General features: G+C 39.0%; 1 protein-coding gene across 2 annotated transcripts in view; it reads right to left on the bottom strand.

Annotated features, from left to right (window-relative positions):
• The window catches only part of TBC1D23 (TBC1 domain family member 23), a 62,233-nt gene extending 53,686 nt beyond the window's left edge, over window positions 1-8,547 (bottom strand). For both annotated transcript variants that reach the window (XM_054577363.1, XM_054577364.1), the window contains exon 1: window positions 8,383-8,547. In XM_054577363.1, coding sequence (XP_054433338.1) covers window positions 8,383-8,435 — 53 coding nt within the window. In that variant the 5' untranslated portion in view covers window positions 8,436-8,547. The remainder of the gene's footprint in view (window positions 1-8,382) is intronic.
• Between the last annotated feature and the right edge of the window lie 15,279 nt (window positions 8,548-23,826).

Genomic DNA, 23,826 nt, shown 5'->3' with positions numbered 1-23,826 from the left:
GAGATGGGGAGGGAGAGAGAAAGAGGGAAATATCAATGTGTGGTTGCCTCTCACATGCCCCCCCACGGGGGACCCCACCCACAACCCAGGTGTGTGCTGTGACTGGGAAATTGAACCAGGGACCCTTTTGGTTCACAAGCTGACACTCTTTCCACTGAGCCACACCAGCCAGGACCAAAAGTATTCTTCCATTCAAACCTTTAACAAATATGTACTGAGCACCTCCTACATGCTACCCATTGTGTGAGGCACTGGAGACCCGGTGAACAAAAAGTCCATACTCTTGCTCTGACTGATGGGGCTCACTTGGTTGGGTTTCGTTCTGCAAAGCAAAAACGTGCCCATTTGGTTCCCTAGGGGCACATGGAGAAGGCAACTGACTGGTGGTTCTCTCTCATGTCGATGTTTGTCTCCCCCTCTTTCTCCCTCCCTTCCCCACCTCTAAAAATAAATAAATAAATAAATAAATAAATAAATAAATAAATAATCAATCAGTCTTAAAAAAGAAAAGCCCATGTTCTTACACAGTTTACATTCTAGCTGACTATTCCAAGGTTTTAGCCCAAGCCTTACTATCTAAAAGCCACTGAACAGAGGCGGGAGCAGCTTGTTCTGAGGTGTAGCCCATTCATATTTGTTTAGAATGTATAAACTACTATAAGCACAGATTAACTATGACAGGCCAGTTTGCCCATGTATATATTATACCCAGGCACAAACTTCTGATCAATTATTTGAAACTCAAAAATGATGAGCTAACTAGCTGTAAGCACCAGCAAATTGTGTAAAAGTGAGTAACAGTGAACACTGGCAAGTTGCACATGCAAAGTTGTGGTTTCACAACTTACATTGTGCCACCATATTTTTTTTATTCTCTTAATGCCTAGGTCATGAGACATCAGCACTAAAGCTTTGCCTGAACTTATTTTGCTACTATTGTTAGCACAATGGTTACAAATTACTACCACAACTTTATTACAGATTAATTTGTACAACAGAGATGGATGGAGTTCAATGACCATAATGTGCACTGTGTAACTTATTTTTAAATCCCAATGTCAAACTATTAAAACCTCCTAACAACAAATGGTATGATGGCACATTAAAAAAAAAAATGACCATGACCACATGAGAGCACAATCTGATCATCGTGAAATCCTGAAGCTATCTGGACTTTTGTCAGAACCAGACATTACTGTTAGAGCATTTTAATTTTAAAAAGTCATATATTTGAATGCCAACACAAAAAAACAAAAACAACAAAAAAAACCATTCACCAGCTTTTAAAAAATTAGTGAAACTCTGTATCAGGATCAAAGCCACAAGAGCCACTGTGGGAAAGTCCCTTTTCAATTAACACAACCCCTTCCAGAATTTGTGTTTAACCAGGATCTTGTGCCAAGTAAAGGTGCTAAACCTTGTCCTCTTGGCTTGACAAGTCAAACAATCATGATAACTACAGTATTTAAGAACTGCAATTGGCAAAGGAGATAGAGATCACAGAATATGGTTCTGTAAACTACTAAAATTAACTACGAGTGGGACAGATGCTTTTTCATAGACTTATTATTGATCCATAATCCACATAGATCAAATTGCACCAATGGTGTCCCTTCCTCTGCTGAGAAAATCTTAACTTGATTTGCTGTATGTGTTATGTTGCAATGCATTTGCTCTAAGATTTGGCTAACAAAATAGAAGAATATCTTCTCTACTAAGGAGAAGTTAACTTTAGCGAGTGCTCTAAATATTTTCCTCTTTCATGCTTCTTCAAAATAAAGTTCCTAACACACAGCTCTTTTCTACACAGGAGGTAACTTTCCAGCATGTTTAATGTGCAAGGAAATGTATCAGGGTTCCCTCTCCCAACCAAAGTAGTTGTTTATCTGGAAGCTGAAATTAGATTGTATCCTTTGCCTACAAGAAAAAATAGAATGGAAACAGCACAAGTCAACACAAAATGGCATACTGTTTCTATTACAAATTTCCACTTTATTAAAAATATAATGAGAAAAGAAATATCACCAATATTCCCTTTCTTGAAAACTTCATTTTGGAAAATAAAGAAACAGCTATTGCAAATGAAGTGACAACACTTGGCAACATTTGGACAATTCTTTCCAAGGATACTTTACTAATGGACATCATAATTTGGCAAAGAAATAGATGATAGGTTTTTTTTAACTTGGATTCCAACCATTCATCATAATTTATTTGATAAAAGAGTTCTCATTTATTTTCATAGCAGTGATTAAATCTAAATGGAATCTACAAAATAAAGCTCAAGAATTTCTGGTATTCATTGAGATACCTATATGAGATAAGTATATCCTTCTATGCATCACTTTTATACTTCAAAACAAAGGCTAGAAACTTTTCAAAGGGGAAAATAACCACTAAGGAAGTTACTTTAAAAAAAACAAGCTTCTTATTTCTCCAACATCACTGAATAAAAACAAAAAAAAATTACTGAACTGATTAAGTTATTAACAGTAATATGTAATTGCTTATATGTTCTAAGTAAACTTTACTACTGTGCTCTCAGAATATAAATAAATCAAAATAAATTATAATTCTATTTTTGTATGTGATATAGATAGGTATTTAATATATAACTATATAAACATATTTAGTTAAATAGTAACATATATTAGATACATATATTACCTAGATGCTACATGTAACCATAAAGTATCTTATGGTCAACTAACATATATATAAGTGATTTTTGGCAAGGGATATGTGAACATATTATGAAAACTGAACAGGTATAAAGCTATAGTATATAACACTCTGTATCACATTCTACCATATCAATCATGAAGGGTTTGTTTTCTGACCACCCTAAGCCTGTCCTCTCATCTTTAACAAGGCAATCAATAAATTCTACAAGAAAGGCAGTAATCCATAACTTCCCTTTCTTGTGGAATTGTCATAAGGGCCAAATGAGATGGTATGTATAAGCATTATATAGAGGATGAAGTTCTATGCAAAATATATAGTATGTTCTTATATCTTCTTGCTGAAATTATTAAATACTACTATAGCAATGATTTTTAAATTATATTTTATTGACTATGTTATTACAGTTGTCCTCATTTTCCCTCTTTACCCCCCCCAGCAATCAGTTTTATATAACTGTTTTTAAGAAAAGCACACACTATAGCATTCCCACCCAGCCATGAAATGCTATGTCAGCTTAAGGATAAGAAAAAGATTTCTTTAACCTTCGCAAGAAAAAGGAAGAAGACTTGAAACAAATAATTTATTAGTCAGTATTTTCTCAGCTCAGATAAAAAGTTAGAGCCTTAAGAACAAATATATATTAAATGTCAGGAAATGCCTTTTCTTTGCATGGCTTTCAACTTACTGCTCTTGCATTTCCACAAGAAGCAACTGGTTGTTATGAGCCTAACATAAGGGACTGATTTGCTTTCCATCTGTCATTCTCAGTATCTAAATAAATAACTTCAAACACTGCTCCATTTTTAAACTGTATAATCCTATTGTACTCTGATAGAGAATGTAATTTCCAAAAACACCAGTATTTAGATATCTTCTGAAGATAGTCACATAGTATTCTTTGGGCTAAAACAATGAAAAAATTGAAGTGCCCAAGCAAGGCAGAAAAGTGCACAACTCTGGCTTTAAATATGTTTCAAATTTTTTCTAAAACACTAATTAGCAGCTTGAATATAACCAGTACTTAGTTAATGTTTGTTGAATGAAGTATGAATGAATGCTTTGCTAAACTTTATTTCGCTTTTTGATAGGTTGGGGGCCGAGAAGGGGGTGGCAACAATGTCTTGGGTTTATACCAAGTAGAAACCACATTTCAACATAAGCAGCAGCAATGATTTGCCAAGAATAATTTATCAATTCTGTTCAGAAGACTTCTTACTCATAAGTTGGCTGGGTACTGCAGTACACTTATCTGGGTGTTTCAGAATTACCTGAATTGCGCACTAAGATAGGAAAAGCACCTGTACTCCCTGCTCTATGTACAAATAAATGTTAATATATTAAATTCTAGAAGTGAGTTATTATTAATTACCTCTAAAAACAGTAAAACCTGAACTGCAAAACATTAATGTAAATAGTATAAATAAGTCATCTTAATTTCTAATCTTTGCCCTCTGCTTATAGCCTACAAAATCAGTTGGCACTTAAAAGCCCCTATTTCAGCACAATAAGGTTCATTTTCTCTTCATTTTTTGTAAGGTAATATCTAGTCTCCCCAAACCCCAAGCTGTTAATATTCTTAAACAACAGGTTCCATTCTCTTTCATATTAAATGCATTTATTTATTGATTATATCATGTCAAACTGCAACTACCTACTCTTCAAGTGACATTTTAAATCTCTATTTCAAAACTTATGAAATGGGAAGCACTGAAAGCACTAGTCACAAAATGCACAAAATTTTGAAAAAGACCCTATTATTCTCCAAATAATTCTATTCACATCTTAAATTAACAACAGAAACTTCTTTATGGAACTGATACTTTCACAATTTTAAGAAAAGTTTAGCAATGACAAGATAACTTTAGCAATAAATTAGAATGACTTTAAAGTCAATGTCATACAAAAAATTTTAAACTAAGCAAAACAAACTTTGAATTCCAACAATTATACAATTAATGTCTATACCAAAAAGAAATATTTTTTAATGATGACTTTCAATCTTCAGAAATTGTTTCAAGGAGAAAAGCCTCAGAAAATGAGACCTAATGTTCAAATCCAAGGCTGATTTCTTCAATACCAAGAACAATTACCAATCTCTGCACTGTAACTAATAATTTAAGATTTCTCTGATTTTAAAAACCTGTAGTTTATATTAATTAAACTTGTATCATTTCAAACTAACTATATATAGTTTTGCAAGGATATCTCCATGTAACTATATGGCTATAGTTTCAGGAAGTTTGAAAGCTGAGGCAGTTTCTGATAACCTTGGCTTTCCATAAAAAGTGAGCACTATACCGGCAATCGTACAGCTCACAAAAACACAAGAGTCTGAAAATTTAAATGAGATCACAGCTTGGTATGTTATCGCACACAATTTTACAAAAGTCTGTATTCATTCATGCAAACATTCAGGCAACCTGCTTACTTAGCCACCTGCTATCAGCAGCTGCCCTTGAGTTCACTATTTAAAGAGCAATCAATGATAAACCATGTAATCTGATAAATTATAGTATAATATGTTAAGTGATACACCATACCATATATAGTATAGAGAGATAAATTCCTCTGGTGAACTTATTCTGAAATATACATTATCTACAACCTTGCTAAGTACAATGTGGTTCATGAACCAACAAAACTGTCAACACCCAGGAAGCTAGTCAGTCAGGAATGTGGAATCTAAGGTCTGAAGGAAATCCACTAAATCATAATCTGCATTTTATCAAGATCCCCAGATAAACCCAATGTACATTTAAATTCTGAGAGGCACTGATCTAGAATGTGACTGAAAACCAGTAAATAAAGAAAAGTGACATCTCATACTTTTAAGATCTTCAGGCCCCATCCTGAGCCTTTTCACAAATGTATACACAATTTGAACAAATCTGGCTACCAAGGTTCACAGATTAGGAACAAACTGGGAGATACCATTAATAACAAAGAAAGAAAACAGGAAAAACTAATAAAAAGCATTCTCAAAATGGGATCGCTGTATGGGGCCATTTAACAAAGCAGCAGTCTACCCTATCTACTCTAAAGGTCTCACTATATTACAGAAATGTAACAGTAATTGATTTTCTTAAATATGAGTCCTCTAACTAAATAACAAAATTCCTTGAGGACAGAGGTCTAGTTTTATTCTTTTTTTTTTTTAAGATTTTATTTATTTAGAGAGGGGAAAGGAAGGGAGAGGGAAACATCAATGTGTGCTTGCTCTTCTTACGCGCCCCCTACTGGGGACCTGGCCTGCAACCCAGGCGTGTGTCCTGACTGGGAATCGAACCAGCGGCTCTTTGCTTTGGAGACTGGCACCCAGTCCACTAAGCCACACCAGCCAGGGTGCTAGTTTTATTCTTATATAAATACATTTGTAAATTGGATGACCCTAATTCATTAAGATGAGTTTAGGTTAGGCAATGAGATGACGTAACACATTTCAGAAAAACTTCCATCTGAAAAAGAATGTGACAGCGTTTTTTTTAAAAGAGTAAAACCTCCCCATTCTTTAACAACCCATTCACCAAGTACTCGAAAAGCAGAGGCTTTACTGAACCACTGGCTCCAAATCCTAATGTCTCTTCTATTCAGATTCACTTTAGGGGACAGATGAGTGAAGTCAGTAGAGGAAAAGGAGAAAGATTAGAAGACAATGGAGGGAGAGCAGAAATCACAGAACAACTCGGGATTCCTCCACTCATGACAATAAAAAGGGCAAAAATAGAAAGCCACATTAAAGATACAGCAACCCTAGGAGACCACATGGTACCTGTAACAACCATTTACCCCATGTTCCTTGCCCCTGTGAACCAGACACATACTCACACTCCCCCCATCAAAAACTCCTCAAAGATACCTTAACTCTAGAAACATTTCCCTCCTGGCCTTCAGTTAGCTAGCTAATAACAGCCAATTTACAATACAACAATTCATTCCTCCAAAACAGCAAGCCTCATGAAATTCTAGTTACTACTCTCCAAACAAATCAGTTTTCTTGCCTATGCTATCACTCCATTCAGAGGCTGTTCCAATCCATTAATTGACTAAACTGTCCTATGTTAGTCACTAGCCACGTGTGGCTATTTAACATTTAAAATGTGGCTAGACCAAATTGAGATGTAGAGTAAATGTAAAACACACATTGGATTTTGAAGACTTCGTACAAAAAAAGATGTAAAATTATCTATTTTTTAATAATGGTTACATGTTAAAATAATATTTTGGTATCTTAAATAAAATAAAAAATTGAAATTAACTTCACCTGTTTCAATTTTTAATATGGCTATTAGAAAAATGTAAATTACATAGATGGCTCACAGTATATTTTGTACTGAACAGCACTGACCTAATCCTATTCATTCTTCAAGGCCTAATTCAAACACCTCTGCTTCCATGACGCTTTTCCCCAATGACTCCAAGCGGAGGCAGTTTCTGCCCCCTAATCTCTCATAACACTTATATTCACACTCCCAAAGAACTGGATCAATTTTACCTTGTTACTGAGTGTACCTGTCAGAGCTCCCCAACTCCAAAATAAGCAAACTGAGGAAAGAAACTACGTCTAGGTCATCATAAACTTACCTCCTACGCCGCCACGGAGGGTAGGTGCACTAAGTAATGCTAGAGGTCAGCTAATTGAGAGCTGAATTTCTCAAGTACTATGTTACCTATTCTTTTCAACGATTTCCATCTTTCTCAGGGATTAAAGTCCATGTGTACAAATATCCTGCATTATTTTTACACAGAATGCCAGTGAGCTGCATGCACATAATATGAACAAGGAAATCTATAATTATCTAATGCATGTAGTCAACACATTTAGATCGACTGTAAATAATCGACAAGCCCCTGAAGGTTCCTTTTTTTTTTTTTAAGATGTCCCTAAACTTGTATTCTGAACATCAATTATTTCAAAAGTAGGAGACTTTAGTAGGAGACTCCTAGTAGGAGACCAAAGATTAAAAACACCGGGTGACTAAAGTCTACCACAAAATTATTGGAGAGGCTCCCCACAACCCTCAGTATAAATCAGGTAAGCATGCAAACGTCTGGGAGCAGCAAGAGCAACGTCCCACGTCGCAGCCAAAGCTGTGAAGCTCGAGCTGTGAGAAAAGTGGCAGGAAGGGAAAAGATGACTTATGTGAAAGAGACGAATGGTGGAAACTGCAGGAGCTCGAAACGAGAAATAAAAACTAAGAATAAAAAAGTATATACGTCAACCGTGTCGGAGAGCTCCTCCATGGGTGTGTGTCAACCTCTGACCCCGCAGGCGAAGGTCACAATGGTGATTTCAAGTGGTCTTCTCTTCAAATCGTATTCTAGTGCCTCAGATCTGCGCCCGCGAAACTTCCTCAGCAGCCTACTCTAACACCCACGGCCAGGAACTCAGCCAAGCCCAGCCCCGAACCCACCCTCTGCAGCACACTTCGGAAACCGGTGGACGAAGCGGAGGACCGCACTGAGGCCCAGCACCTGGGCGAATGACACTCCTCTCCCTTCAAGTCCGGCCTTAGCCCCTCGGGCATTAGGATGGCTGAGGCGACCCGGCAAGCAGAGGGGGCGGGGCAGGGCGCGGGATTTGGTGGAGGACCGGCCTCCCCGTTCCACGCCGGCGCCGGGTGATGCCTCAAAGACAGGCAGGGTGGTGAGAAGGGAGAATGGAGGGGCAGCAGGAATCCGCCACCGGCTTTCACTCACCAGCGGTCGTCGCTAGACTGTGGCAGTGGTGGAACCTCTTCTCCTTCCGCCATTGCTGTTGACGTCCACGTCACTTTGCCGAAAAGTGGGCCGGGCGCCGAGACCAACTCTGAGACCCAATGTCGTAAAAGGCACTCAGAAGCCAGGGACTGAGAGAGGGAAAGAGGGAGGAACGCAACGTCACGACGTCCAAAGGACGAAAGGCAGCTCTGGGGGAGGATCTCTGGATGAGGCTGCTTTCCCTCCAAAACTACATGTCCCAGGATGCCACGGGGCCAGGACTGGGTGGGGCGGGGCGGGCGGGGAGGGGCGGGGCCGGGTGGGCGGGGAGGGGCGGGGAGGGGCGGGGCGGGGTGGGCGGGGAGGGGCGGGGAGGGGAGGGGCGGGGAGGGGAGGGGCGGGGCGGGCGGCGCGTGGTTTGGATGCAAGTCACAGGATGGAGCTTTCTTGAGCCTCGCTCCTTGGCGTCCAGTTGGCGTCTTCCTACCTTCTTGGCGTGGTACTTGAAAGTCAGAATTGAGAGTCTTAACTAGTAGGAGGGGAGAGGGAAGTGGTAATTCCACTTGGAAGATGAGGGTAGGAAGATAGCCACATGTCAGTAATTTCCTTCTGTAAAAACTGGATTCGAGGAAAGTGGGGTGTAGAAAAGTGACAAGCCCAACCCTGTTTGTGGAATGCGGTCAAAAGAGCAAATGGAGGCCACATACTTTATGTCTGAATACTTCAAAGTTATTTTTATTTTAAAAAGTTAAATAGTAAAGGAAATATGTTCTAGTCTCCCATCTTCATGACTATAGTTTCCTAACAACCTGGAAAGTGAAACCCAAATTTAGGATTCTTAAACTTCGAACTTCAAGAAGAGAGAGACTCACGCCTCTCCTCTTCCCACTCTACTTCCCTGCACTCCATACAGATGGACTCCTTGGCCTCTTCCACATCCAAGCTCAGTCTACACCACCATTACTACCAAAGCACTGGCTTTTAGCCTCCCTTTGACCATTCCTGGGCCTGGGGTGGACACAGGCTCATGAGGATGGACCTAGGGAAATGCTTCCCCCGCCTCCCCGCCCGGAAATGATTTTGCAAGCCCTGGAACAAAGTAGAGCTACCTGTAACAATACGGATAAATCTGAAAAGTAAAATGTTAAATGAATTGTGGAACGATTGGTCATATGTCATTTATATTTGGCGTTAAAAACAGACAAGTCAATATATTGTTTATGAATAGATATATATGTGCTTTTTTAAAAATGCAGGGGAGTGATATATACAAAAATCAGAATGACAGTTCTTAAAAACAAACGCAGCCAGACGTTAGATCAAGCAGTAAAGAGATTTTATTCGGAAACTACTGACAGTACGGGAAAGAGCTGAACTCCATTCTGATTTGTGCAGAGGTGACTAGGGGTTTTAAAGGGAGGGTGAGGAAGAGGGAGAGTGGTGGCTTATTAGAGAAGTGAAAAATTACAAAGCATTGGTCAGTGTAATTGTGACTAGGCCAGCTGTGTCTGCGAGCTGGTAACATTTGAAGTTAGGATTCCATCCTCCCACAGAGGATGGAAGACAGAGGCCCTATGCTTCCTGATGATTGCATTTCAAAAGAATGGCTCGGGTCCTTGGGAGAACAGTTCTAAGTTATGAGATATGGATTCACAATTGTGAACCCTTTCTAATAAATAGTCCAAGAAAGAGAGGTAAGGAGCTTATCATTGGGTGTTGTTGGCTAGAACACACAGTAAATTCTCCTGGCAGCACTGAGCTTTCTCAGTCAGGCATCTTAATAGTGAGCCGAGGTTCACTGGGAGGCTGGGGTCATCCTAAGGACACAGCCTTACATTTCTAGAAACCACGCTAGAGTTTGGCCAAGTTTCTTAGTGCAGGAGTTTGGACAGAGTTTTTTATTAGCAGAAAGTTCTGTAATTCTCACAATTATATTTGGGGAAGGGAAGGAAATGGCTTCAATTATATTTTTAATATTTTGTTTCTTAAGACCTGAGAAGTGGCTATGTGGGTGTTCAGTGTTCTTTAGAATCTGTGCTTTGGTCTCTAAAATGTTTCATAATTTAAAAAACTATTTGATTAAAATAAGCACAAGTCATAGAACAGCTATTTCATTTATAATCAAAAACATGTTCACTCTCTTTCCCAAAGAGGGATAATGCAGAGCCACATGTTATTGCATCTACTTCCAAGCCCAGTATCTGCATACTGTTCAATTTTTCTGTGGGAAACAATTCCTTTTAACATGGAATGAAGGTTTAGATCACAGCTATCAGGAAGAATAGAAGGCACGAATTTGGGTCAAATTACTGTCCTAATATTCAGGACTTCCACTGGTTCCCTTTTATTGTTGTCAGTGGCTTTTCAGAAGGTTGTTTAAATTGGTTTTAGAAACTATTAAGTTAGTGACATACCAAGTAATTGTTCATTAGTTAAGGTGATTCTAATCCTCAACTGCAATTCATTTTTTTAGCTATTTTTATTTTATTTATTTTTTTATCCTCACCTGAAGACATGCTTATTGAGTTTTTTTAGAGAGAGGGGAAGGGAGGGAAAGAGAGAGGGAGAGGAACATCCATGTGAGAGAGACATAGATTGGTTGCCTCTAGTATGTGCCCTGACTGGGGTTGGAACCAGCAACTCAGGCTTGTGCCCTGACTGGCAATTGAATCTGAGTCCTTTCAGTTTACCGGACAACAGTCCAACCAAGTGAGCCTCTTGGGCCAGGGCTGCAATTTATTTTGAATGTAATTAAGTTAGTGACTGCTTTAGACACCATGTGGTAAAAATATTATTCTATTAAAACTATGTTACTTGACATTTTCAAGCAGTTCTTCATTCTGTAGAAAGGGTCAGAGTCAGCTTCTTGGGCATGCAACTTGTGCAATAAAACAAGGTCCTATGCTTGGAAGGGCCCTGCACTTGCTTTAGTGCTCTGCAATTGTCATCCTGAAATTCATAATAATTTTGGAACAAGAGGCCCCTCATTTTCATTTTGCACTAGGCCCACCACAAATTATGTAGCCGATCCTAGATAGGGTCAATATGCTATTAATATATAACCCACTGGGGGACAAGGTTTCAATTGAAAATGTTTAGCAATGATACTTTCTGAAATATTTGTCATCTGTTCTTTTCCTGTTCTGCGCTCTATTGAGCATACTCTGAGGTCATGATATTCACCAAGGTGACATCCTCTTCCTCCAGTGGTAATTCTAGGAATCTGGCTGTGAAGTCAAGGCCTTTAACCTTGATATGTCCTTGGTTCCTCTTTCTTGAACAGGTTTTACTGGTTCACTCTTTATAGTGTTTGCTAAGGTTTAGCTTGTTGATATACAGGTTGCTGACTTACTTCTCAGTGGTAGGTGAGTGTTCTTCCCATAAGCCCTTTCTCCTCTTTCTCTTGCTCTGAATCAGGGTCATCTATACTTTCTCCTCACCTTGCCTCATCTTCTGAAGTGACAAACGCCACACTGGGTTGTTGATCTCCAGGTTGCTGAGTTAGTGTTAGCGTAGAGGGTCCAGCAGATGAACTTTCTGATCCTGAGTTCCCTTGCTTTGGATCAGGTTCGTCCATGATTTCCCCAACGTGCCTCACTCCCTGAGATGACAAGGACCACAACTATGCACACAGAACATTTTCTAGCTGGTTGCAAATTTTTATAGGTGTAACGTTCGGAGTATTTTTGTGATTTAAAAAAACCCTCGAAGTCCTGCCATATACCTGGATTATTATAGAATTTGTTAAGCTCTGGTAGTAGATTTCTGCTTAAAATAAAAACCTTTTCAAGAGCTAGAGAAAATTTTATTACGACGTTACCTGCCTGTATTTTCTTACACTGCTGTATTTTCCTAATTGTAAGAAGATTTCATCAATAATACTGTTACAGAAGGGGAGAGAGAGAGAGCTGAGTCAGGAGGACTTTCCCCCACGCTGTAGTTCTTGTCTCACCCGCAAGAGAATAATTCAAGTGAGAGACAAGTACGTATAGTGGAAATGAGATAGCAAGATTATTTATGAAATACATACAAGCACAAAGCTGCAGACAGGCACCTGACAAGTCTAAATGTTCCACATATAGAGGTAAGAAAGTTGTTAGTAAGTTTGTGAGTTTGTTCTATACTCTTGAGCCAAGGCTACAAGTAGGTACTTAGTTAATCTAAGTATGCTGAGTATTGGGGTTCATGGGTAATATACCTTAGCTAGCTTCCAGAGAGGTACCCCTTCATCTCCCCCTTCTAAATTTTAGCAATAATGTACAGCTACAAAGGTTTTCTTTCTCAGTTAGTAAAGTCTCGTTGTCTTAGTGAAATTGTTACAGGAGCTTCCTTTCCCAGCATAGAATCTCAAGGACTGCCCCCCCTCCCCCGGCCCACTGTCTTTACTGTACGATTCCTGCTTGTGACGTCCAGGACACCTGACGATCTTATCAGGCCAAGCCCAGGGCTGTTGAGTTAATAGGTGAGACACGTTTTCCTTTTGCTTCTAGCCTCCTGTATTAAGTTCTTTGTTAGATTGTAATGGCAAGGGCCCTGCCTTTGTTTCCTTTCTGGCCGCTCATTCCTAGCTGCTACCTAAGAATACTAAGAGCTCTCTCTGCTTTTCTATTTCTTTATATTCCTCTGGAGCAGAGGGAGTTGGAATCTCTTTTCCCCTAGACCTCATGCTGTGGTAAGGCGATGCTAATAGTGGTGACCTTATGGATCTGTGCGCTCAGTTCCGGTCAATTGTTTTGTTAGTGTAGTAGAGTTTACTTCATTTTTCTTATAATATTATAGTATTTCTTTAAAAAAAGAAAAGAGATTACAGTTCTTGATCTTTTATTCATATTTAGTGTTTTAAAAACTTCGTGCTTTCTTAGGTGAAGATGAAGACATAAAAAGATATATTACTCTATTGCTACATTAAAAATTACCTCAAAACTTAGTGTCTTAAAACAATACACATTTATTATCTCACAAATTCTGCATGCTGGATGTTCTGGCTCAGGGCCTCTTGAGGTCACAGTCATAATATTGGCCAGAGTGGCAGCCATGCAGTCACCTGAAGGCCCCCCTGGGGCTGGAGGATCCACGTCCCTGGTGGCTCACTCACGGGCTGAGAAGCCCGTGCTCACCGTCGGCAGGGGCCTCCCGTCATCTCCAAACGAGTGTCTCAGCGGGCTGCTCGAATGTGCCTTTAACATGGCGGTTGGCTTTCCCTAGAGCAGCAATCTTCAATGTGCCGCAGGAATTTTTAAAACACATAATACCTGACTATTTAGTGAGGGTAGTGGCCTCTTTTCCCTTAGGTTGTCAAATAAAAAAATGACAACAGCCAACACAGCAATAGCTGTCCAGTGAGAACCATAAATATATAAGCCATATAATAGAGTTGCATCTAATTGCTCAGTTGCATAATAAGGCTGCATTTGATTGGTTAACTCTTGGTACCAGAAATCCTTATATACAGTATAGGCATCTAATTTTTTAAAACATCATTTTGGAGCAAAAAGGGTAGATAGTTACCATTATTATTTTTGTAAATCAATCAAAATTATACCTATTTTTTGTCAGATTGGCAAAAAAAATATATTTTTGGTATGCTGCAGGATTTTAGTAATTAGTTTATGTGTGCCATGAGATGAAAAAGGTTGAAAATTGCTGCCCTAAAGTGAGAGTTCAAGAGAGACCAAGACTGAAGCCACAATATTTTTTATGACCTAGCTTCAAAAACCACATTCCATCATCTCTGCCACAGCCTATTGATTACACTGGTCAGCTCTATTCAACAAGTGAGGGAACTGTTAAAAAGGCTTGAATACCCAAAGGCAAGAATCGCTGAGGGCCGTCTTAGGGGTTGGCTGCCACTTGAGGTAATATTAAATCCTGCACATCCTTCTTTGTCCAATCAAACTTGCCCCTGAGATCCCTGCCCATATCATCTCAGCTCTCAAGTTCTACCTCCTATGAACTTGTGAAAGAATATTATATTAGCAGACTCTCTCATGTATGCACTGTTATATAACATCTTGTGTTCTTTTTTAAAAAAATTTTATTTTATTTTTAGAGAGAGGGGAAGGGAGGGAGAAAGAGGGAGAAAGAAACAATATGAGAGAGAAACATTGATTAGTTGCCTCTCGTACATGTCCAGCTGGGGACCGAACCTATAACCCAGGCATGTGCCCTGACCAGGAATTGAACTGGTGACCTTTTGCTTTGCAGAATGGTGCCCAACCAACTGAGCTACACCAATCAGGACTTTTTTTTTTCTTTTAATTAAAAAAATGTTTTATCCTCTCACAAGTACATTTTTTCGTTGCTTTTAGAAAGAAGAGAGAAAAACATTGAGGTGAGAAACATTGATTGGTTGCCTCCTGCACATGCCCAGACCCGGGATCAAACACGCAATCTAGGTATGTGCCCTGACTGGGAGTCAAACCATGTCCCCAACCAACTGAGCTGCACTGGCCAGGATGCATCTTACACTCTTCAACAGCAAGAATGACAAACATTTTTAAGTTCTTTCATAGTCTCCACTATGGTAAATGCAGGGCTGAAAGTACAGATGGCAACCAAAAGTTCTGGCTGAATAACAAAATAATTGATTTTTGTTTCTTCAGGTATTGTATGAGAGTTTCAGAATTTTTATTGTTACCTTACAAGGACAGATGTTTTCCCAGTTACCAAAATTACCTATTATTTATAACTTTAAAATCTCATCAGGACCTGCATTCCAAGACTCTTTAAGCTACTGAACTCTAACATTTAATTTAATGATGAACAAAACCAAATTAATTCCCATTCACTGCTGACAAGTGAACAGTTGGCAGCAGTTTAAACATCTGCTTTTAATTCATTTAAAAGTGTTGAGCAAACAGTGATAAAAAGGAGTTGGAAGCCATAATGTTTCTCCATTATCCTAGTATTTGACTTTGCTAATTGAAGTCAACTCTTTAAGATTATGGATATGGACCCAAAGGAAACATTTGGGTAGGGATTGACCTATTCTTGGCTTTGGGATGGTCGGGCTTTAATGTGGGAGCCCTTTTCCCCCTTTCCTCAATCCAAATTTGTTCCCTAATGTTCCAGACAAAAGGCTCTTATTAGGGCTGAGTCACTGCTCGTTGGAAACAGGGACAGTAAACAATACATTAGCTGGAACTAGCTTTAGTTTTTAAAGTTTAAATTCTTGTTTTTTTTGTGAGTACACACACATGTGCAAGTGTATACACAATATCTGTAACCAGTATCTGTAGACCATGACTGTGCTGTTCTTTACATACAGTCTCCAAACACCTCATACACTTGCACCCACTGATTCAAGTGTATGTTTTGCCAAATAAAATAGCAAGGGTCCATCTAAGGTAATTTTTCAAAATTATATACCTTTTGGATTATATATATTTTTAGAAATATGTGTAAAATATATAGGAATGTGTTACAATTTCTATCTATGTTATTTACAGGCTGGTTTCTCTAATACCTATGGTAAATCGTATAGGTCATCACTGTCATTTCTACATTTTAAATACACATAAGAAGAATACAAAATTAAATAACATTTTTAGGATATAATGAATATGAAAATGATCACAGATACAAAAGCATTAAAATTTTTAGGTAAAGAATTTTTTCTTTTGATTTTGCTCACCCTTTTTTTTTTCTGGGCAATATCAACCACTTTTCTGTTGTTAACTCCTGCCTATAACCTGACAACTCCTATACCTATCTTTCCAACCTAGCCTTTCTTTTGCACTTTGCTTTCTACTGGGAGCTTACACTCAGATGACCTAGAAACACACTCCTAACTAAATATTCTAAGACCAAACTCATTATGTCTACCTGCTTCCCAGTCTCTACCATTTCTACAGAAGCAAATAGTTTTGTCATATATCCAGTCATCTAAGCCCGAAATGTGGGAATTTTTCTACTTTCTTTCTTCCTACCATCCCATAGGTCATTGGGACCTATGGATCTCCTCCTCCCTAAACATTTTTCAGGCCTGGTCCTTCTCCTCCCCTGCAGCTTTTCTCTTACTTTTGCTCCTCATTATGTTTTACATGAAGAGTTTCCTTAATTAGTCTCCACCTCCTTCCACTCTGTTCCCCAAGCCTCTACACCAGGCGTTCAAACTGGCAGCCCTGAGGTTGAATTTATTTTCTTAGCAACTTTAATTTTCTTTTAGTTTTTAATCACCTAAATGACTTTATATATTTTTCAGTTTGTCTCCCTCACCACTTCCCATCACTTTAAACCATCCCCCAATTCACATGTTTAGTACTTGCTTAGTCCTCCAAGGCACTTGAATTTGTGCCTCTTACCGCCTATTTTTAAAATGGAAATCTACCTAAAATCTTTCAGTTGCTCACCATCCCCTTTAAAGAATATCCAGATTCCTTATCATATGCTCATAATCTCAAGTACTTTTCCTCCTTCCCTTTTCACATACAGTACACTTCAGCCATTCCATGTTTACAGGCCCCAAATACACCCTGCTGCCCCATGACTTGATGTTTTTGTTAAAGTCATTTCCTCTGTTTTGTTACATTCTACCAACTTTCATCAACTGGTTACACCTAGCTATATGGCTTGAGCAACATTTTTCCCTGTAGCTTTCTTTCTCAACCAGAAATATTCCTTTTTTCCTTTAGCAACCACTTCCCCTTAAATAGACCTCAGTTATTGAATTTATCACACCTTATTTTAATTTTGTGTTTATCCACTTATTTTCTCTACTAGACATGTGATCCATGGGACCAGCTTAATATGTCTTTAATTTCCAGTCCCTTGGCATAGTGCTCGGTACCAAGCTGTAATTAGCTAACTGTATGAATAAATGAATGAATGGAGATGATAGACAAGGTCTGTCTAGAAGGTATCCAGCCATGCACTATGAAAAAGAGAGACATTTATTGAAGAAGATACAAGATATTAGAAACAGTGTACATAGGACAATAATGCCTCAGTCCCCTTCAAAGTAGGCACCTTGGGACCTCACACAATTCTCCCAACTGTCATCAGCTGCCCCATCGTATTTTCCTGTATCTCATCGATGGTCTGAAATCTCTTCTTTTTCGAATATGGTTTTAAGTTTTGGGAAAAACTAGCAGTCTCAGGGTGCCAAATCTGGGCTGTAGGAGGTCTGAGTTTCCTGGGTGATTTGATGTTTCAAAACTCTGCACGAGATGGGATGCATGAGCAGGTGTGTGGTGATGAAGCTGCCAATCAACAGATGCCTGTAGCTGTGTTCTTTTGAATCATCCAAATAGTTTCCACAGAGGAATGTTCAAGCTTAATGGAAAATTTGATGCAGATTTGTTGCTCTACTTGCTCAGTTATTTTGAATGTGATGGCCACACAGTACGCATGCTCACTCAATGGTGACTAGTACAGTGAAGTCATCATTGTTCACACACACACATTCTAGTCCACAGTCCACTCTCCTTGGCTGCCAGGTTACATTGATATCACACAAACCATATTAACAGGGGCTGAACTTTTCCCAGGCATACCTTGTATACATACAACATTATTACTGCAAATGCTTATAGAGCATTTACTATAAGCTAGGCATTGTTCTACACACTTCTATTAATTCATTTAATCCTCCCAACAACCCTATGAATTAGCAATGAATAAATATGAAATCTGAATTCTAGTTAAATTAAATAGGAAAATAGTTCTCTATCATGATTTAAGGAGCACCTCTTTAAAAGTAGAAACGATTGTAATTTGTATTAAATAAGAAAAATAAGTTAATAAATATACACAAAAGATGAAAAATAAGGAAGACATTATTTCAGGGTCCTTTTTATCACAAATAGGTGCAATTGCTAAATTGAAGTTTCTGCTTCTGCTTAATGAAATCCTCTCTGGGAAAGGCAAAATCTTTTGTCATTGTTTTTAGCCTAAAGCAAAATAATTTCTTCCTGCCATAAAAATATTATTATTTTTAAGATTATGGATTTGTACAAAGCATTTGGTGATAATCTGTCAGCAGAGATACATTATATATTTATATATAATGATAATACTTAAATGTTGCCTAGTCATAACCTTTACAGTGTTCTATGAGACCCTACATAACCTGTAACCCCAACATTCCCTCCATCTGGAAAGCTCTTCCCCCAGACATCTTTATGGTCCACTTGAACAGATAGTGTTCCTGTAGGCAGAGATATGGAGAAGAACTTCAGGGAAGGACTGAGATGATCAAATGCAGAAAAGCACCGGCCTGTTGGTGGGTAGTAGAGCAGGCCACTGACGGGAAAGTTCAGCCAGGCTTTGGCAGAGAATGGAGAGTCATGGAAGATTCCCAAATAGAAGAGGCCTGTATGATCCAAGGAGAGTTTCGCAAAGATGATTGTAGGCTTAAGTTCAGGTTGGACTGAAGGTGGAAGAGATCAGGGATGGGAAGGTCAGGACGGAGGCAGTAAGATACTAAACTGGGAGATTAGCCACAGAGCTCAAAGAAAAGTAACGAAAAGTGAGAGACTGAGAAGAGAAAGATTGTGAGAGACAGAGTCCCTGATTAGATATGAAAGACAAAGGGAGGGGGAGTTATCCGGAGGCTGGTGGTCACAGGAGGAGCAGAGCCTCGGGAGGATGACCCGCTGGGGAGAGAGGTTTGACGGAAATGGGATGTAGTAAGCTGGTGGAGACAGGGTTGTGACTCAGGAGGTCCAGGGATCCACATCCCGTAAAATTCTCATTCTTGTTCTTTCATGTAAGCTAAGATCAGGCGCACAGCAGGCAATGGGCATGCTCATATGCAGCTAGGTGAGCTGAGTTAGTAGAATATTTTTGGATGGGAATTTGGAAATACTCATCAATATCTAAAAGACATACCTGCTGAAACATTCTCTCCAGACTCTACCTTATAGTGATATTTGCACAATTGAGCAATAGCATATAAAAGGAAGCCAATGACGTATTGTTTGGCTTATAATGGTTAAAAAAGAAATGGAGTCAGCTAAATTGTCCATCATTGAATGTTACAGCATTGTGATAAAATATCATGTTAGAGCTAAAATATAATAGGTAGGCTATGTATACTGACACAAAAGACATCTATGATATATTAAGAAAAATAAGCAAGTTTGCAGGATGTGTTAAATAACTAAATGAGAGGAATCCTTTTACAATGTATATGTACATCTTCACCATGTACACTTTAAATATCTTCTAATTTTATTTATTATACCTTGGTAAAGCTAGGAAAAAATTCAAATAAAGAAATCTCTTAAGCATTTCCCAACCACTGACAAAATAGTCCATTCGTGTATTTCTGGTTCTATTTAGTTCTAAAAAGCTAGGTCCAACAACAGCAAGTCACTTTCCCTCCCTGGAAGTCATGTTAACTCTTTTATTTATTTATTTTAAAATAAAAGAGTTTGTGAGGAACCAAACTTCATAACAGTGTGTATAGCATGATTTTACTTTTTCTAAAAAAAGTGAGATATATATTTGGGCATTAACTAGAAAGGCCTAAAATAATATGTGGAATTGTTAATTGATACTTTTTGGTGGGTAGGACTTGCAGGGACATTCACCTTACACATCTAGAGATTGTTAGAATTTTTTCCACTGAGCATGTCTTATGTTTGTAATAAGGATAAAACTTTGGGATTTTTGGAAAACCACTTACAGATTTTCTGAAGGAAGTCATTCAGTCACTCATACTAAAAGTGAGATCATAAAAGTAGGTCAAAGCAAGGCAGGAGAAGACACGGTGGACTTAGTGTGTGAAAGAGGTAAATGATGTAGCTGGATGCGTAAACAAGTGGATAAGGCCCTGCCTGGTTTGGCACCTCCTGATCAGCGTAGCCTCCCTCCCACCACTTTTCCCTTCCACTCACCCTGGCCTCCTCTGTGTTCCTTGAATAAAGTCCCTCAGCACAGGGCCTTTGCACACACTGTCCCCGCCTTGAAAAATTGCCCCACCTCTGCACACACACAGACCCCAACATTTATACGCCCTTCTCTTACTTCACATCTCAGCTTAATTGCCACTTCCTCAGAGCAGTGATAGGTCAGCTGTTCGGAATACAGCAGGACCCTTTATTAAGTGCGCATTTAGATACACTACATGTGATTTGAATAGGGAAGCAGGGAATTAAAAATGGGAAAGGAGAAGGACAGTGGAGGGTGGGGTGTACTTTAGTGGTATTCAAGTTTTGAAACATTTCTTCTTGAGCTATATTTTCTTGTCTACCTGCTTCTCTTGCCTTTAGGTTTTTTTATGGTTCTTCATAGATGTTTCTTGCGAAGGGTGTTCAGAGAATCTTGAAGTCATTAGTAGATGATGAACTCCTTCAGTATCATAATACCATTTCTCTTTCGACAAGTTCCTTCCACCAATTACTTATGAAGCACTGTAGTATATACACCAAGTTCTATTCCAGACCCTGGTGAGACAGACTTTATCTAACTCCTCCCCTTTTCTACTTTTACCTTTTTTACTTTTATTCAATGCAAGCTCAGCCCATCACTGTGATGTTCAATCCTCTGAGCATTGGAATAGCCCAGAGAGCTTTAAAAAAACCCAAAAAAACCAATATGGGAACTTGGCCCCCACAGATTCTGACTCTGCTGATCTAGGGTCAGGCCCAAGCAAGCACAGGCGTGTTCCAAAAGTCCCTTGGGTGATGCTAATATTCAGGCAGCACTGAGAACCACTGGCCTCAATATTAATCTTGGAACAGATACTCTACTTGGAGAAAACTGACTTCAGGAAATCAAAGCCCCTGTTCTAATGGCGCTGGTGTCTAAGATGGTGTCAGACTGGCTTCATTCACAAAGGTAGAGGTTGAAGGCAGAAGTCCTGAAAAGGTGGTAGCTGGGGCATCATGCTGACTTAAAGCTGATGACTCTGGACCAGAGCACTTGCTTGTAGGAAATAGTTTGATTACTTGCACAGCTGGATTAGGGGTGGTCGTTCCTGGAGGAGAGGAGCAGATTAAATGCCTGCGGCATGGTGACCCTTGGATTCTGTTCTCCATTACTCTCAGGTCTCAGATGCTTTAAGAACAAGCAAATATTATTTTAGGAGTTAATTCATGGGAACTCAGGCCCTGGAAGGTTTAGGCTTTATTCTTTGGCCCAGTTGAGCTGCCAGGACTCCTGACTCCCAAACTCCAGGCATTCCCACCAGTTGAGAAGACAGTGAATGCGGACATTGGATTTCTAGTTCTGGCTCAGCCACCGGTCAGACAGCCGTGTGGCGCTGCTTACAGCGCCCCTGCTCTCAGGGCCCCGGTTTCCTCAGAAAAGGTGAACTGAGCTAGACGGTCTCTCCAGCCCCCTTCAGCTTTAAAAAGTGACACTAGGTGGCACTCATGTAACTCCAATGGGGAGCAGTTGGGGCATGTTGACTGTCAGGTTCCCTCTGTCCCTTAAAGGACCCAAGGACATGCTAAGTACAACTTGAGAAATAATGCAGTTTTAGGAAGATTGCTTGAACCCTCTTTTATCAAGAAGAGCTTTTGAATCTATGGATGCCTGTTGTACTTTACCAGCTACTTTGACTAATTACATACCTCTGATTTCATATTCCTCTCCCTTTTATCATCTCAAATTTTAAAATATGTCAATGGCCTAGCAAGTCCTTTCTAAGAAAGGGGACCCTGACTGGCTCCGGTGGAGCCGCCACTGGAGAGGATAGTATATGTCTCAACATTGTTAGTTCCTTTTCTCTGACCACAAATTTCTGTCCTTAGATACTGCCCACTTCCCCTCTGAGCACTAAACACGCCGCTCCTCCCACCCTCTGTCATAGTTACCCCCTTCTGATTTCTCTTGCCTCTCTAGCAAGGTTTACCAGCTTGGACTCAAGAATCTGGCATTTTAATGTTGCCCTCTCTTGCTCTTCTCAATCCTCTGATTCTCAAGGCTGAAAGACTGATTTCTACTTCTAAGTCACTCCGTAGTCTGCTTTCCTCAGAAACTTGAATGATGAGCCTTACTGGGAAAATTCATGTAAAACTCATGGTACACTACACTTCCATGACAGCCAATTTCATCAAGGTATTTATAGTTGCCGCCCTTCTACCCAGTTCTTATTGCCTCCCTATTCCACATACACTGTATCAAAGTTACAGGAGAAAATTGGCATTTATCCCACTTTGCCTTGCGCTGGAGACATCTGTATACTTGAACACTCACTTCCACTTTTCTCCCTCCATGTTTTCTATAGTAACTCTTGAGGGTTAGGCTATGACTTGTGTTACTTTGACTCTTGTTCAATACACAGAAGAGTGTCATGAACTTATTCAGCACTAAAAACAATAGTTGAATGAATACGTAATTAAATGAAGAAGAACAAAATTTGTTATATGTCTATTGTAGGCTAGGGACAGTGTCAAGTATTTTATATATATAATATATATCATATTTTATATAATTATATATCAGCTGAATCGTCATAGTACTCTCATTTTGGAGGTTTTAATAATCTTATTTTATGGATTTGTTTGTTGTCTATCTCTTGCCACTAAATATGTTCTCTGAGGGAAAATATTATACCTGATTCATTTGAGTAGCTTTGTAGCTTCACTTTCTGGGCACTGCCTGACACACAGGTGATGCGCACCAGAGTGATCAGATAAGTGATGGAACCAACCAACAGTCAAGCACAAGACCAAACTGAAGTCTGTTCCACTTCAAAGCCTGTATGCTTTGTGCAACGTCATGTGGCTCTGTCTGTATTGTGTTGTCACTTTACCAAGATGTCACAATTTAACGATCCAATTTGAATTAGAAGAAAAGATCCTCCATGTGATGCTTCAATTGAAAGGGTGAAATTATAATTGTTAATCGCTTTATTTACTTCTAAAGATTGCACCTAATATTACAAGAAGGATGATTAGCTAGTTCATAAATTTTCTGTGTTCTCTTCAAACACTTTATTGTAATTGTTTTAGCTTGATTTGAGGTCATCCATGACTTTTGATAAATGGTACTGTGATTGCATATCATTTGGGAACCACTTGAGTTCCATAAGCCTTCCATTTCTTACCACGAAAACAACATTAGCCATTATTAGTATATGCTAACATTGGTGACAAAATTATAAAGCGTGAGTTAAACAAATGCCATTTAGCAGAAATGATAATTAAGCTTTTAATCAATCTTCCTTTCTGCTAGAATTTGGCTTTTAATCAACTGAAACCACTTGATAGTGTAAATATGTTGCAAGCACCAGAAAGGAGCTTCTAAACAACTTGTGGTCCCAACAGTATGCAAATCTTTGAACCATATGTTGAAAATTGAACAACAATAGGTTTGAGATTCTAGAATTTCCATTCCCACCTACTAATAATGGAACCTAACAACCGTGAACACATTTTAGAGATTAATGAGGCCTTCATTTATAAAGCATTTTATGAACCTTTCAGTGTAAATGCCAACTATTTTTAAATCTTGTGATTACATGATGAAAATGTTTTCTAAACAATTTCAACT

The sequence above is a fragment of the Pteronotus mesoamericanus genome, unplaced genomic scaffold (assembly GCF_021234165.1).
Source record: "Pteronotus mesoamericanus isolate MK-2021 breed Mesoamerican mustached bat unplaced genomic scaffold, CSHL_Meso_final contig_42, whole genome shotgun sequence".
NCBI classification, from domain to species: domain Eukaryota; kingdom Metazoa; phylum Chordata; class Mammalia; order Chiroptera; family Mormoopidae; genus Pteronotus; species Pteronotus mesoamericanus.
Note: the sequence above shows the minus strand (reverse complement) of the source record. Positions and strands in the feature narration are given on the sequence as shown.